The sequence below is a fragment of the Macaca nemestrina genome, chromosome 15, assembly GCF_043159975.1.
Source record: "Macaca nemestrina isolate mMacNem1 chromosome 15, mMacNem.hap1, whole genome shotgun sequence".
In the NCBI taxonomy this organism is placed as follows: domain Eukaryota; kingdom Metazoa; phylum Chordata; class Mammalia; order Primates; family Cercopithecidae; genus Macaca; species Macaca nemestrina.
In genome coordinates, this window is record NC_092139.1 from 104,330,752 (window position 1) to 104,347,711 (window position 16,960).

Genomic DNA, 16,960 nt, shown 5'->3' on the forward strand with positions numbered 1-16,960 from the left:
AAAGATGCATCCTTTTTCTTTTTCTGCAGAATAAGAGACCCATGGCTGAGCTGAGTGTGGAGCACTGTATCACCTCGCAGGCCGTCATGAACTTGGAAAAGACAATTTGGGACCATTGAGATACTTCTTGCTCAAAGAGAGCAAAGATGTAGAGTGGCTGGCAGAGCCCCCATGAGCAAGCATCCTGGTGGGGGCAAGACAAGAGAAACCACTGATGGATAAGGAGCTGAGATATTCAGCAGAGGGAATCTGACAGCCTGGACAGAGAGTAAGATTTCTGTTCTGCCTCACAGTAAGGCAAAACGGACAGAGGGGGAGAGAAAATACGGAGTTTGCTTCCTCTACAGACCACATTATGCCTGCTATTGGCTCGACCTCTGCAGGTCTGGAAATCCTTTGGGGGAGCCACAGAGCCAGAACAGAAGGGAGGAAGGCATAGGAGAGACTAAGCACCAAGAGTGAATTTCTCGCTGTCCCTGGAGACGATGCTTCCTTTAGGTGACAGCAGAGGTTAATATCCTGAGCAGCAAGTCACCAGGCAGCCTCGAGACACCTTGCTTGAACAAGCTGTTTTAGCATCTTGTTGTAGATTTCATTGAACTCTTCTTCTCTGAGCATAATTCTCTGAGCCAATTCATCTCTCCATGCAGAGATTCTTAATTCAGCTTTCTTGAAAAGTTCACGAACTTCTATCACTCCCCACCTACCTGTATCCACATACACACTGTCCTCTCCCACCCACGCTCCTCAAATCCCCCTAAGGACACCAGCCTGCTAGGGATTTCAAGTTCACACACACAGACTTTTCGGTCTGCAGAGGGAGAAAATAAGGGTGGTGGTTTTTCCCCTGGCCCTTCTCCCCCTCCCCCTGTGCCTGTCCCTAACAGGTGGCCATGTCTCTTCTCATTCTTCAGCAGACTAGTTAATTTCAAAAGCAGCCTTAGAGGCAAGGACTTTTTTTTCCTATTCTTATTTTCATCAAGAGGTGAACGAAAATAATCACCTCGGGAGACAAAAAGCACTAATGAAAACCAGAGAGCAAAAGAGATCAGAGGACGATAGGGTTGTTTTTCATCTGGAGTCATTAGCGGCATCTTAGAAAGACGACGTGAATTCTGTTTGCAACTTCTCCAGATTGGGCAGAAAACACAGATCAAGTGGTTAAGGGGTAGGGGGTGGGGGGATCTTTTTTGAAAGTCCAATTTTTCACACACAAAAAAAAACACAAGTTGAGGGAACCCAAAGCACTAACAACTTGATCTCCATAGAAAGCACCCCCATCGTGAGTGCTCATAAAAGCAAGCACACTGCCAGCCCCCAAGTACTGTCTATGCCAACTTCCAGAAACAACTGAACTTACAGCCTTTGGAGATCAGTGCAGTCTTTGAAAATAAGAGGCTTACAGTCTCCAAACCATTTGCTAAGTGGCCAAGGCCCATCTTCCTAAGGTGGTCCCAGGCCTGCAAAGCTCCAGTTGACAGAGGCTTTGGAAATTAAAGGCCAGGTCAAAAGCAGGCCCGGAGCTCCAGCCCTTCCTGCCCCGGCCATGGCTACAAGTGGAAAGGGAGTATCACCCCTGAGGAGAGCCTGGCAGGGCCCCACAGTACTGCCCCGGGGCAGTGAGGCCCCGCTGGGGAGTGTGGCCCAACCCACAGTGCCTGTGTGCATCACACAATCCTTGGGAAGTGTTGCAATTCTAACCCTTTACAGACGATTCAGGGAGAGAGGGAGTGTGCAGCTTGGAGAGAAAGTTGAAGGGGGTGGGCAGCACATTTGGGGATGTGGACATCAAACAGATGGAATTTTAATGAAAATACTTAAGCCTTCTTAATGCATGGGTGATATAAAACTGCCTGTAGTCTGTTTGCCTTCTGGGAATTACACAATGTTTAAAAGATCACAATATTAAGAATTTGGAAATAAAACGCAGATTTAGAAAAGTATATCTATGCCAACCCACCCATTTCTGGGTGTATTTACACTAAAACAATGTCTTGTCTCTCCTCTAGTCTCTTGGCTACCTATCTCCCTTCATCCATCTAACTAAAATCCAAGGAAAGCAAATTGCCACTATGATCATTTCCCTAAAGCGGTCCTCATTCACTTTGCTTTTCTTCTCTTTTGGAATAAAAGTCTGTCATAAATGTTTAATTAAATGGAAGTCTTCCCACTGTTAATGACTAGCTGTATGAAAGGCTTTTCATTTTTTTAAGGAGGGGGTGTGTGTGTGCGTGTGTTTAAAACAGTCCCTATTAATTTCTTGATATTGATTCTCTGGCTGGGGAAGAACATATAGTATTCAGCATAGAGCTCCTCTGCAGAATATGTTAAAGGCAGCAGTTTGGATTGAGAAAGGGCACCAAATGCAGTATGCGTCAAATAGACCATCGCTCAATGAAGTCACTTAGCTATTCAAAACATGTTCAGCCATCACTCAACCGTTTGCACCAAGAATGTTGGGAGGGGGGCATGGGATTTGTGCTCTTTCCCAGATGTAATCATTTCCCAAAGAGTGGCTTTTGCTCAGTTTGGGTTAGACCCTGGGGCCACATCAGTTTCTCCCTCACCTATCCATTTCTCTCTCTTCTCCCCCATCCCCTGGTCTCAACTCCTTGCATCACCATCCCATGTTGAGCTTAACAAACAATCCTGCAGTCCCTGCTTCCCGACGCTGCCTCAGATGGCCTCCAGTATTGGTTCATATCAGAAGCAAAACACATAAGCCTTTTTTTCCCCCACACGGAAGCATATGTATCTCTCTGTGCTCGTCTTTCTATGGGTGGCTGTAGCTTGCACACACAGACATATATAGCCATTCAAATACAGTCCCTCATATTAAAGTCTGTTGCCAAATGCAGGTTGGATGACCCACAGGAGTTTTTTTCTGTGCTTATTAATGTGTCCCAGAAGTACATGCCTTCATCCATAGCCTGATCCCCCAGCCTTTACACTGTGGTGGCCCCTGTGCTCACAGCACAGACACACATGCCTCAACACTCCGCAAGATCAAGGCAAACAGCTGACACCCCCACTCCCCCCTCAACCTCCCCATGCCCTCGCCTCCCTCCCTCTCTGCCTGCCTGCACAATGTCTGATTCTCAAGCCGGCTGCAATGCTGACTCTACTAGCTTCTGGCTAACAGACATGTCACTCTGTGGAAGCCTAACCCGCAAGTGAATTGCTGTTTATTAGAACTTGGGCTTGTTTCCTGTGAGAGACGTATGTATTTTTAGACTTTGTAAACGTTAAAACACACAAATACACACACGCAGCCAGCCACCTCGAACGATCTGTGTGGCTCATAGACATTACGAAATGCTCTTGAACTCAGCTTGAGATCCTGGAATAATTAGGATTTACCACGTAAGGATTCTTAGAAACAACATATTCTTTTTTTTTAAATAAGGAGATTTGCAGATGGTGATGCATCTAGGACTTTTGGGGAGTAAGGAGAAGAGGAGGGAAAAGGGAAGAGCATTTTTGAATTCTTCATTGCGAAAAGAGAAACAGCATAGACAGAAGCAATTATTTTACCCTCTCATAGATGGCAATGCTAAATCGGATGGTAAATCCTAATGACTCCAAAGCAGGCAGAACACCTTTGACTTTTAAAGACAATCTCTTGTCGTTTTCACCATGTCATAGATTATTCCAATGAGGATGTTTGAGGGGAAGAGGGGTGGTGGAGGCAAGGGAGTAGAGTATGGGTTTTGCTTATTGATTTTTTTTTCGTCTGAAACTAACCCAACCAACCTTGATCGGTGGTGGAAGGAGTGAACTAAGAAAATGGTGGAATGTAAAGGGGACTTATTTGGAGGAGGGTGGGGGGGGAGTGAAAAGGGAGGGGTGGGGTGGAGGGGGGGAGGAGATGGGAAGTCAAATACCTTCTAGGCAGCAGGTTCTCCATAATCCGGAATGGGTCATAACTTCCTCGTTCTTTTTGCTGGTTTCATTCTCACTGACACTTTTGGTCTTGCAAACCCCTCTGGAGTAGAGCCAATAGTCGGTTCCCACAGCTATGGTCATCAGGCTGAAGGCAGCGAAAGCACCAACGGTGGTTAAAAGCATTTGAACACCTCGATCAAACAGCCCCATAATTCTTCATTATATAAACACCCAACCGACTTCTGGTTCTCGGGAGAGTGTGTGTGAGGGTGCAAGTACTAAAGCCAAAAAAAAAAAATAAAAATAAAATAAAAATAAAAATTATTCCACTACTAATATAATGGATATATGTATGAATAGAGAATATGGAGAGTTATAAAAAAAGGGAGGTAAGAAAGCTCACGGAAAAGAGTGTAAATTATAAAGATCACACGGGAAGAGGCTTGCCTTTTGAGATCAGAAACTGTTCCAGTTGCAGTGTTTTTTTTTTTTTTAAAAAAAAAAGAAAAAAAAAATAAAAAGACACCCCCCACCCCCCCAAGTGAGATGCCTTAATCTCTTTTTCTAAAATTCTGGTCTCCAGTTTCCATATGTGATAGCTAATTTGGAGATGGCTTCCACAGTGAACCAGGGAACAGCCGAATTCTCAACACCATTTCTCATGGTCGGGACCTAGACAGTTAGAGATTGTAAGAGCCGAGATGCAACCTTCGGTCTTCGTTCTCGGCTCTGCGGCCTGCGCCATGAAAATCCTTTGCTTCGCCAGTTCTCTTCCTTGGGGGGTCTCGGCGCTTTCGTTTCAGACCAGACTTCCCAGTATTCTGTAAGCCCTTGAGCTCAGCTGCACAGGTGCGGGGGTCTCGCTTTCCATGGTTTTGCCCGGGCAGCGGCGGCGGCGGCGGCGGCGGCAGGGCGGGCAGGCGCGGCGGCGGCGGCGGCGGCGGCGGCGGCAGGACGAGCGGCGGTGGCGCTTATTGTTGTTGGTGGCGGGGGTAGTGTTGGCGAAGTGGGGGAGAGAGGGGGTTTCTCCCGGAGAATCGAGGCGGGTTTCCCTCCCGCTATCTGCAAAGCTCCTGGAAACGAGGGAGCCGGCGTCTTGCTGCAGGGTGGGCCGCGCGCCTGCCCCCCACTCGCTGCCGGCTGGGCCCCCGCGGAGGCGCTCCCACCTACTGCATTACGGGTGGTGCTGAACCGGACAGCTCCCTGCGCCGCCCGCTCCGCGCGCTCCCCGGCTCCCAGGGCCGCCCTCCAGGAGGGGGGCGCGGGCCAGAGTCCTCCCTCCCTGGGGCAGCAAGGCCAGCGCAGAGCGGGGGCCGCCTTTCCTCTTTTTACCCCTCTCCCAAATCCTAAAATGAGCGCTCTCCTGGGCTCCCGGGGCTTAGAGGAAGGCGTAGCTAGAGATAGCTCTCTCCCTCTCTCTCACTCTCTCTCTCTCTCTCTCTCTCTCCCCTTCCCTCCCCCCTTGGTGTTTCTTCCAGCTCAGCCTCCTTCTCATTCCATCTCTACGTGCCCAGAGCTTCAAATACAACCCTCCCATCACAGTCAGACGGGCACAAAACTTCAACGAGCCGTTTCTCTGCCTGGAAGCGGCGAGCATGTAACCTGGACGGGTAATTACAAACACGTCTTTACGTGTTTTTTAAATCATTGTTTTCACTTTTCTTTGCTGGGGATTTATTTTGTTGGTCCGTTAGCTGTATCTTCTTTCGGTTTTCCTCTCTCCTCTCTGTCTCTCTCTGGCTTACCAGGGGGTGTGCATTGCTCTGTCTGTGTCTCTGTAGTTTTCCGTGAAATTCCAAATCTTGCTTCTACAAGCAGACATTTTGGAAAGATTATTCGTGGAAAAGGGTGCAAAAGGGCGACTTGTAGCTGGGGCTTGAGTAATGATTTTCATTTCAGGGATAAACATGTTCTCAGGGGAAGTGGGTGAAATGTGAATCCTTCTAAGTATCCTAAGTCATTCATAAACTGGTTTGGAAGGGATAAAAAATCTTCCTTCTATGAACACTGGAACACCGAAACCCTCCCCTCTTCCTCAGAAGAAGCATTGTGTGTGGGTTAATTACAGTGTCGCCTCTCATTTCTCTTATGTGCAACTTTTCCTTAATGTGACCTCTGGTAGAAAGAAGCACATTAATTTCTGCTGCTACAGATTACATTTTTTTCTCTGATCACTTTTATAGTTAAGTGAGTGAGAGCACATGAGGCATGATGGGGGTGCATGTTTTTGCATGTTTTTGATATTTTGTGTGTGTGTGTGTGTGTGTGTGTGTGTGTCGGTGGGGGGGAGACCCTGGAGAGGATGTGAGTATGATGAGTCAATTGAGGCAGGGGGAGTTGAGATGTTTCAATCCCACAACTCAATTATTCAATACTTTCTTCTCTCTCCCTCTACTTTTTTTCTTGAGATTATTTGCTTGACAATTTCTCAGTGATGTGGTGATTATCAGAGAGTATATAAAAGATGAGTGAACTAAAAACAGTCTTTCTTTGGTGTAAAGTCCATTGCCTAACTTCCTTCTCTCAGCTCAGAGTTGGTCTGCAGGTACGACCAGTGTATTCTTTTTGACAGAAAAACTACCTGTTTCTTCGCCCAGCACAAAATTTCCTTTCTACCACTCTGTTCTTTTCTCAGAACCGAAAGGCTCCTATGAGGGGCAGTTGCTGTGCTTCTGGTATCTGGGAGAGGTTCCTGGTGTCTGGAGAACAGAACCAAGGTTTCTGCAACCTCTGCTAAGGTACCTTTGGGGTACAGCAAGAGCTCTATTTGCAGACTGAAGACTTCTCCAATTTGGTTTCTTGTCCTGTGAGGATGGGGATGGGTATTGGAATGGGGAGGGCTGATCTGCTGATCCCATACAGCAGGGAACCTAGCAAGTTCAGCCAGTGGCTCAGGTGGCTGATTTTCAAGGCTTCTGTCCTTGAAGCAAAGGTGAGGGGCAGGCACCAAGTCCTCTTAGATAGGCTAGGCCTTTTGAGGGGAGTGGAGAGATGCTTGGGGGTAGTCACACGAGCCAAAGAGGCTTGCCCTCACTTATTGCTGTCACCTTGGTTGTCTTTGACCTGTCCAAAAATCCCTTTAGACTGCAGATAGAGCCCTTCTTCTCATCTCCCTCCCGCTTTCAGACCAACCTCTGAAGGTTTTACTCAAAAGAAAAAATCAGTAACAGAGGCTCAGAAGCTTCTGTTTGTCCACAGAATCTGCTAATATCTTAGCCACTGACAGTGGCTGCAGCTTTAGCGCCATTTGATTAATTTCTGGTCAGGTGATCATTGAGAAAAGGGAAAGGGGTGGGGGAGGAAAGCAACAGCTTTTAGGCTTCCAGCATGGACAGTGCAGAGACTACCAGAGAGAGAATAGGCCTGGGGCACAGCTTGACTCTGCTCAGTAACGGCATAGCTCCAAACAAGTTAAGTTCCTAGAGCCTCAGTCTTACCATATGTTAAATGGGCACTTTAGCACCTACCTCTTCCTTTCTGAAGCTCCTCCCAGCTTCTCCCTGCTTTTCACCACCAAGCCACCCATCCTATTCAGACCTCCACCATCGTACATATAGCACATAATTGTGTATGTGTTGTCTCTTTCACTGATTTGAAAACTCTTTGAGGTCAACAGCTGTGTCTTGTTCACTGTTATATCTTTGGGACCTGGAGTATAGCTTTATACATAGTAGACACTTGATGAACAATGACTGGAGTGATCACAGTAAGGGTTAAATGGTAGATGTAAACTGCCTGACACATAGTAGGCACTCAATAAGTGTGGGTTTTCTCTCATTTCTCCTCCTCTCTTTTACATCCAAATTGGCCTCCTCCTCCTCCTCCTCCTCCTCTCCTTCTCCTTCTCCTTCTCCTCCTCCTCCTTCTCCTTCTCCTTCTCCTTCTCCTTCTTCTTCTTCTTCTTCCTCTTCCTCTTCTCTTTTTCTTCCTCTTCTTCTTCTTCCTCCTCTTCTTCTTCCTCATGGGGTCTGCCTGTATCACCCAGGCTGGGGTGCAGTGGTGTGATCTTGGCTCAGGCACAACCTCCACCTCCTGGGTTCAAGCAATTCCCCTGTCTCAGCCTCCCGAGTAACTGGGATTACGGATGCCTGCCACCATGCCTGGCTATTTTTTGTATTTTTAGTACAGCCAGGATTTCACCATGTTGGCTAGGCTGGTCTTCCCAATCTAATTCTTCTTCTTAGGTTCCTTCTGCTGACCAGGCAAGGCTACCTGGGAAGAGCTGGCTTGTTACAAGCCCCGTTGGATGGTTGGGACGCACCAGGCATACTTAGTACTTAGTAGCTGCTAAATGGATACTCTTAGGGGGGCAGCTTTGTATGCCTGCATTTGGTTACTTGGGAAGAGCTTAGAGGAAATTAGCTGAAATGCCACAGGCCTATTTTGAGCTGCTGCTTTGATGTAGTGAAAATAACGTGGGATTTGGGTGCAGCAGACCTGGCCTTGAAGCACAAAGCTGCTATTTCCTCACATATGACCTTGAACAGTCATTTAATCTCTCTGGAAATTTGTCCCTTCATCTGTCTAGAAGGACCACAGATATGAGCATTATGGTGTGATTGTCAGTGTTACATGTTAACAGCCATGTGAAAAGCTATCATTTGTTGGGCATTTGCTTTGTGCCAGGCACTGACCTCAGCGGAATCCCACAATGATCCTATGAGATAGGTGTCATAATTATTCCCATTTTACAGATGGGGAGACTGAGTCACATAATGGTTTAACTATCTGGCATAAGGTTCCCCAGACAGTAAGCGGCAGAGCTGGGAATCTAGTCCAGCAGCTTGGCTTGAGAGCCTCTGTCTTAACTGCTGTGTCTTGACCCAAGACATGAACTTTCTGAGTAAGGGTATTGCACTGAGGCTATTTACTTCTCATCCACAGATCTGCCATGCATTTGTGGAGTAAATCCTAGGAGCCAGGCATTTTCACACAGATTCTCACACATAACTCCCCAACAATCCTGCAAATGCATATTAATAACTTTTCCTATAGGGAGAGTAAACAGAGGCTCAGAGAAGTCATCTATCAAGTTGCAAGGTCATATTTCAAGTAAATGTAACAGCAGATATTTGGACACTTTGCACTGCTTCAAGTTCTACTTCCTATAGGTCCAGAGTTTATTCATTCAAAGAATTGAGCACCTACTGTTTGTGAGATATCATCCTAATTCCTGGTGATGGTGAGCAGGACAAACATAGCCCCTGCCTCCAAGAACCTATAGACAAGCAAGAGGAGTATACAGGTGAAGAATGACCACATCCAAGTAAAGAAAATAATGCAAAGGATATTGTGAGGCCATGGGGCAGGGAGACCAAACTCAACCTTAGGGACTGAAGGACATCTTCCCTGAGGACAAGATATTTAAACTGAGAGGTAGGAATGAGAAAGAGGTACCTAGGCCAAGCTGGGGGTGGTTAGAGGGTGCAAAGGAAGCTTAGAAGAGGAACATTTCAGGCTGGGAGAATAGTTTGTGCAAAGGTTCAGAAGTGTGAGTAAGATGATTGGCCAGTTTTGGGGGAAAAATACTAAGCATGGCCGATCCCAAGACGATAATAGGAAATGTGTTAGGCCAAGCACCTGGAGACCATGGAGGGGAGGTTGGAGGATGAGCAACAACCTGGAAGAAGCTGGTGGGATATGGAAGGAGAGAATCAGCCCTGGAGGCAGGAAGACAGTGGGAGACAGGAAGGCAGTTGCTGCTGAGCTCTAAGCAAGAAGTGATGGTGGCTTGGACCAGCACAATGGCAACGGGATGGGGAGAAGTGAAGGTAATCGGGATATTTGGGAAGAAATTGATGACTATTGATGTTCATTACTGAGATGGGCAACTGCGAGGCAGGAGCAGGTTGGGGTGTGTCGGCGGGTGGCGGGGGATGATGCAGGAAGGTGGGGAAAGTCAAGAATTCTGCTTTGGCCATGTATCTAGTTTTGCTACATTCTATTGCCTGTTCACTTCCTGCTCCCAGCCTCTATCTTCTTGGCATGTGAATTAATTAATTAGCAATGTAAAGAACTCATGCAATTACATTATAGTCCCACTGGACTGTAGGCCTCATGAAGAAAGAGATTTGGGCTGTTCGCATTGTATTTCCAACACTTGGAACAGAACCTAGCACACACTAGGTGTTCAATCAAAACGAATATCTTTCTTGCTATAAAATTTCAAATGCATGTCTTCTCTGTGTTAGGCCCTGTGCTGAGGTACAAGGGATGCAGATGGGCTTAAAATATCATATCAGAGAGATTGACAAGTACACAGCTGACCCAGGGCATACCGACCAGCCTGGGAGAGGGGTGGGTGTCTGGCTTTCCCCACTACGTGTCCCCACAGTCCCTGTGTTCATCCTCTTGTGGCACTTCCGTGTTTTGAATTGCTGTTTCGTGTCTGAACTTGTCTGGTGCATCGGTTTTCACAGCTGTCAGTTCCCACAGCTAAGCAACCCTGCTCTGTTCTCTCGGGCCACAGAGCTGGTACATGGTAGGTCTGCAATGCTTATTTGATGAATAAATGGACATAGTGAAGACATGGGCTGTGGGAGTCCAGGGTAGGAAGTATTCATTTCAGTCTTGCAGTGTCTCAGAAGGCTTTGGGGACAAGCTGACCCTCAAAGACCAGGGGAAAAGATCACAACTGGTGGGGGAACAGAGGAGGGCATTCCCAGCATGGCAATCACACGTACAAGTGCAAAGAGGCGTGAAGCTGCACGAGGGACCTCCAGGAGGTTGGTGTGACTGACGGTGGTGGACAGGAAGGCTGGAGCCCAATCCAGAGAGACTGCTGTGCCTGGGATTAGGGACCATCCATCGGTATTGCTGTCCTGGGGCCCTCGTCCCACCAGAAGCAAAGTGGGAAGAGAACAGGCTGTGGCATCAGAAGGCCCTTGGTTTGAATCTCAGCTCTCTGCTGCTTATGCTCCATGACCTGAGGCAGTGATTTCACCCCTCTGAGCCTCAGCTCTTCCTCACAAGTAAATAGCGACCTAGTTTGTTCTGCTTGTAGGCCTTTTGCACTTGTTGCTTCCCCTGCAGGAATGCTTGTTCGGGTCTTAGCTTCCGTATCACCTCCAGGGCAGCAGTGCTGGTCACTCTGGATGACACTGGCCTGCTTTGTTTTCATGATCACAGCCTCACATTCTCTTGTTTATCAGCTGAAATCTCTCCCTACCCACCCACCTCCCCCAGGACATCAGACGATATCTATCTTGTTCATTGCAGTATCCCCAGTGCCTAGAAAGTGCCTGGAACTGCATAGATGCTCAGGGAATATTTTTGGGATGTATGAATAAGGCTATGGTTGTTGGGATTAAGCAAGGGAAACCCTATTTACGTATTTGGAAGATAGGAGGAGCAGCTCTCTAAAGCCCCTGAACATTGGTGGGTGAGTGGGACTTGCGGAAATGAGGGTGCCCTGAGTTGATGATGGGGTACGTGCAGGGGTGAGGCAGAGTGAGGGTCAGACTTGGGGAGGTGGCACTGACCTGGTGCCACCCGCGCTGCTCCCCCAGGGCCTGCTCTTCTCTCTCAGGCCACAGAGTTGCTCAGCCCCAAGCTGGAGTACTCCATGCAGAAAGGTCTAGATGGGGCTGTCGGCCCCGGGGCTGGGAGGGAAGGAGATGCAGTGAGGTGGCAGGTTTTACTCCTTACATCTGGGAGCTGCCCAGGAAATCTCAGGGAGCCCCTGATTCTGATGCCAAAGGGGGCTGGGGTGGTGGACAGAGTGGGGCTGGCCAAGCTTGGAAAGTGGGGTGTGTTGAAGGGGAGTGGTTAGCTCTGAGCCTGGTGAGGACTGAAAACAGAAACCCTGGGTATAGCCACGTCCAGAACAAGAATCCCCAGAGAGAAATCACTTTCCCACCCAGGACAGGACTGTGACCCCCAAGACAGTCCTGAGCCACCGAGCACGCTAGCCTTTCACCCCACCACCCCGGACTGGCATGGGATTTCCCCCGAAACTAAACTACAGCAAATAAAATTCTAATAGCAAACTAATCAGAAAGTTACAGTTTAGAAAAAGAATGAAATAACAAATGTGCACATAACGATGCAGAGGAATAGCAAGAAGAAGAATATGAGCTGGCCGGGCGTGGTGGCTCACACCTGTAATCCCAACACTTTGGGAGACCGAGGCCGGCAGATCGCTTGAGGTCAGGAGTTTGAGACCAGCCTGACCAATATGGTGAAACACCGTTTTTACTAAAAATAAAAAAATTAGCCAGGCATAGTGATAGTGATGCGTGACTGTAATCCCAGCTACTCGGGAGGCTGAGGCGGGGGAATCACTGGAATCCGGGTGGTGGAGGTTGCAGTGAGCCAAGATTGTGCCACTGCACTCCAGCCTGGGTGACAGAGTGAGGCTCTGTCTCAAAAAAAAAAAAAAGATTGTGAAAGGACGGGGCAGGAAGCAGGGCCATTTCCAGCGACTTTTAAGGGAGTGGCCATCCAATGGTGGAGGGAGACAGTGAGATGCACGAAACCTATTTGGGCAAGCAAGGTTGGGAGGGGACACAGAACACTCCTGCATGGCCTAGCGACCAGGCTCAGCCCCTCACAGCTTCACTCTCCTGCCCTTCCTCCCTCCAGCCAGACCAGCCTCCCTCTGTCCCTGGATCCTGGTCCCTTGCCCACTCAGGGCCTTGCCATCACTGTTTCTCTGCCTTGGCCACGCATCTCTTGGCACCGGACTCATGCCCTTTTTCCCACAGGTGTCTGTTCCGAAAGGCCCAACTGACCACCCAGTAAAGGCTGCCCCACTCCCCATCATTGCAAATTCTCTGTCTGCTGAAGTTTTATCAGCCCTTAGCAGCAGCCCTCACCTCCCATAGATTTTTATTTTCTTACTTATAGTGCAAGGATGGGGCCTGGCTATGTTACTGCTTCCCTGCCTTGCACATGGAATCTGGCACACATTAAATATGTGAGGCTCAATGTGGCAAATACATGTGGACTGAATGGGAAAAGCCCTGGGTCAGCAGGGTGAGAAGTGGAAGCAAAGCAGGAAGAGGAGGAAGGAAAGGGAATGACCCGGTTGGAGTATCCCAGGAGGGCTGGCCTAGAACCCTGCACAGGGAGGACAAAGGGGTCTTTGGGAGAAGACAGTGGATGGCTTCAGAGGTCCCTGGGCAGAGTGGAACCTGGAGAGGTGACAAGGAAAGAAAAGGAGGGGACTTCTTTCCATGTGGATTTCAGCAGATCAAGGAGGAGGTGTCCCCAGGATTGCTGGGGACAGGGCTGGGTGCCATGCAGGCTGGGGAGTGGATCCTGGGGGTCGGGGTCCAGTCTGATGCTGGCCAGCATCGTGGCCTCAAGTGACAACAGCCCAAGATCTCACTGGCCCTGTCTGGAAAATGGGGACAGCATCACTTGCCCTGAGGTGCTGTTCTGATAATTAAATACAATAATGTAGAGAAAGTAATTCCCGTGCCTACTCCATAGTAAGCCCTAAATAAATATTAGCTACATGTTGAGCTCCTACTGGGTGTTATGTGCTTTGAATAAATACCAAAAGAAAGAAACAGACGTAACCCTGCTCAGAAGCAGTCACTCAAGTGGAGAGAGACCTGCAGGCAGAGCTCAATATAATGTGGGCAACAGGATGGGGAGAGGGCGGAGGGAGGCACACTGGGTAACACACCCTGTAGTGAACAGGGAATGCCACCTGGGTATTCAGGAAGGGCTTCCAGGAGCTGGGACAGCTGCTCCAGGTCTTGAAGGATAAGTGGAAGACTCAGAGACCGAGAAGGCTAGGGAAAGGTTTTTTAGACAAAGGGAATAGTAGACCCAACCTATATGGGGCATGAAATTGTTATTCAAAAAAGTTCGTGCCAAGGGCAGTGGCTCACATCTATAATCCCAGAGCTTTGGGAGGCTGAGCCAGGAGGATTGCTTGGGGCCAGAAATTGGATACTAGCCTGGAAAACAGTAAGACCCCATTTCTATAAAAAAATTTAAAAAATTAGCCAGATGTGGCTCATGCCTGTAGTCCCAGCTACTGGGGAGGCTGAGGTGGAAGGATCACCTGAGCCCAGGAGTTTGAGGATGCAGTGAACTGCACTTGAGCTTCGGCGACAGAGCAAGACCTCATGTCTTTAAAAACTTTTTTTTTTTTTTTTAAATTAAAAAGCCCCATAAGTTTGTTGAGCACCTAACATCAGTGAACAGGACTGGCATACGTACTCCCTGCCTCTAGGAACATTGGAACATACATTCCCAGGAGGCAGCTACTATGTAATTGACTACATGATTGATTGATAGTTTAATTGTAATTGTGGTAACTGCATTGTGCATTTGTGGGAGCTACAGGTAATTCCTTTTCTCCAAAGTGCTAGGAGGAAACTGGCAGAGATCAGCTAGAAAGGGAGGCGGGGCCTGATCAGGGGATGCCTTCAATCCAGCTTAGTGCCTACTATGTGCTAAGCTCTGTGCAGCGGATACAAAGATAAACAAAACTATGTCAGTCACCGGCAGGAACCAATGACTGAATGCAGCACGATCAAGGAGGTCCATGGGGTGGGTGACGGGGACATGGCAGGGAGGGCTTCATGGAGGAGGTGACCTTTCTCCTTCCCCCAATTGAATAGCAGTCCAACAGCCTGCTGTCCTGCCTTTTAAGAAACAGGGCTTCCCGACCCTGCAGGCTTAGAGAATCACTAGTCACATCCGAGGGTGGCTCAGTAGCAAAGCGTTCTGAGCCTGGTGGAGTTTCTTTTTAGGCGTCTGGTGCACGTGAAGGAGGTGTTAGTATCATACAGAGGTATAGACCCAAAGAGCAGTAGGTGAGAGGACCAACAGGCTGCTCCTGTGTCCAAGGGCTCGAGAAATGCTGGCTCTGCCCCACTCTCCCAAGCTTGGGACAGGTTACTGTAACTCTCTTCGACTTTTTGCTCATCTGTAAAACGGGTGTGATGGTGGAGTCATGGGGCTGCTTTCGTCATGGGGATTGAATGGGATCTTCTTCTGGGACGTTTTCATAACGAGTGCTTTGTCTGTGCTGCCAAGTGCACCACCAATTCCATAAATGTGGCTGACCTGGCTCCTTACACAGGAGGTCAAAATCACCAAGGTTTCTGAGCATCTATAAGCTGTGGTCCAGCACCATATTCTGAAAACAGGTCTGATTAGGAACAAACTGTAATGGGTAGACAGGGACCCCATCTCCTGGCCCCTGATGGGTTTTGCAGAATGTCAAGTTTCTCTTTTCCTAAAATAACTTCCTCTTCAACAACCTACGGGTGCCTGAGTCTCTCTGTTGGTATCAGTCGGGCTATCTGATGCGTTTGTGGGTAGTCTTAGCTGAGCCAAGTAACCTACTATGTGCTAACATGTCAACTCACTCCAAGGGCCTGCTTGGAATTCAGAACCCACTGCCTTGCAGAGAGACATGGGGGGTCTTCCACAGGCACCCAGGGATGGATCCTTGGCCCCCAGACTGGGATAGGCTTGCTGTCCTAGCTAGGTTCCCTCACCCTCTTCCCTGGGTCCTCACCTCCTGTCCTGCAAATACTGTTTTGTCATCTTTCCTAAGAAGCCTCAAATTCTGAACGACGGGGTCCTTGTCCCTTGTGGTTGTCATTTTGCCCTTTGTATCTTGCAGTGTTTGGCACAGAACAGGGCCTGAAGACACACAGCTTGTTGATAAATGTGGGGTTGGGGTAAGTTAGAGAGAAGAGGAGGAAAATTGATAGTAACAGCATATTCTCTTCAACAGCAGGAGATCCTTGTTGACCACCTGGTTACCACGACACTTGGGGAGAATGGCTGTGTGCTTGGTATAATTCACGTCGTATGAACTCATTTAATCTTTATATCAAGTCCTCAGGGGAAGTTCTGTCATGTCTCTCATTTTTCAGAGGGGGAACCTGAGGCACAGAGAGGCTAAGCAATTTGCCCAAGGTCACACAGCTAATATGTGAAGAGATATATGTGTGCAATTTATAGGCAGAGCTGTAATTTACACACAGCTCTGCCTGTTGGCAAAGTCCTACCCAGTACATGATCAGGGCACCAGAGTGGGGAGAGACTCTGCGGGTTAGGTGACTCCCCCACTTCCACTTACTCAGAGTGGCAAGTAGGTGTCTGCCGAGCCCTGGACTTCTTCCCAGCTCCTTGCTGAGCTTCAGGGCTTATGCCTAGGCCTGCTGTTGATGCTAAGGGGACTATATTTACCTGTGGAGGCCAAACTGAGTGGGGTAGTGGAAAGAACCTGGAGTCTGGAGCCAGAAGACTGGGTTAGAGTGACCTTGAGGAAGACGCCGCCCCCTCATGGAGCCTCATTTCTTCGTCTGGAAAATGGGAAAAATAATAATGACTCCTCAGTATAGAATTCATGAATTTACATCAAGGACCTGCGACTCTGTGGTACACAGAGAATGCTCAAGAAAGGTGTGAGATTGTAGCATTTCCCTGCTTAGAACCTTTGATGACGTCTACACACAGCTTGTGAGATCTGACCTTCAATCTCATCCATCACCTTCCTCCCCTACTCCCACAGAGTTCCAGCTACACTCCTCTTGTTTCTCTGAACAAGCCAGGTCCTTTTGTGCTATGCATTCTCCCATGAAATCATTTTGTCTTTATACATAGATACATACGTAGATAATCTGCAGAAGGGCATAATCGAGGTGAAGTCATACCTGTTAGTCCCTTTTCAGCCTTGCTTTTTTTCTCTTTTGCTTGTCTCTTTCCTCTTTATGTATATATCCCTCTCCCATCTCCGTACCCATGTTAACAACCGATATATCTCTACACGTACAAGCAATCATAAACAAAACAGACATGCAGAGATCATCTTCACACATAAACGCACCTGCGCATATCCAGATGCACACTCACATACTGGACCATTCTTTTACAGAATGGGATTATATGAGGCACCCTTTCTGTGTCTTGCTTTACTCATTCAAACACTGCCACCCGTGGGAATCACTCCAAGTCAGCCTCTGTAGCTCTAATTCATTATTTTAATGGCAGAATCATTTTTCAAAGTGAGGAACTACTATAATTTCTTCATCCGGTCTTCTATTGACGGACGTTCACTTTATTTCCAGTTTTTTTTTCCCCTCTGCTATAAGCGGTG

The 16,960-nt window shown here is 48.1% G+C and overlaps 1 protein-coding gene and 1 long non-coding RNA gene across 6 annotated transcripts in view; one reads left to right on the forward strand and one right to left on the reverse strand.

The window, feature by feature from the left end:
* The window catches only part of LOC105464512 (calcium voltage-gated channel auxiliary subunit gamma 2), a 142,338-nt gene extending 137,040 nt beyond the window's left edge, over window positions 1–5,298 (reverse strand). Inside the window, exons 1-2 of one of the 2 annotated variants that reach the window (XM_071080529.1) lie at window positions 4,594–5,298; window positions 3,885–4,030 (exon numbers count right to left, since the gene is read on the reverse strand). In XM_071080529.1, coding sequence (XP_070936630.1) covers window positions 3,885–4,026 — 142 coding nt within the window. In that variant the 5' untranslated portion in view covers window positions 4,027–4,030; window positions 4,594–5,298. Of the gene's footprint in view, window positions 1–3,884; window positions 4,453–4,593 lie in introns of those variants that run through there. The other variant, XM_011712484.2, reaches the window with a different exon arrangement.
* LOC139358725 (uncharacterized) overlaps window positions 4,598–16,960 on the forward strand; it is a 77,010-nt gene continuing 64,647 nt past the window's right edge. For 3 of the 4 annotated variants that reach the window (XR_011614126.1, XR_011614127.1, XR_011614124.1), the window contains exons 1-2: window positions 4,606–4,734; window positions 5,364–5,495. This is a non-coding gene — a long non-coding RNA (uncharacterized lncRNA). Of the gene's footprint in view, window positions 4,735–5,363; window positions 5,496–16,960 lie in introns of all 4 variants that reach the window. The other variant, XR_011614125.1, reaches the window with a different exon arrangement.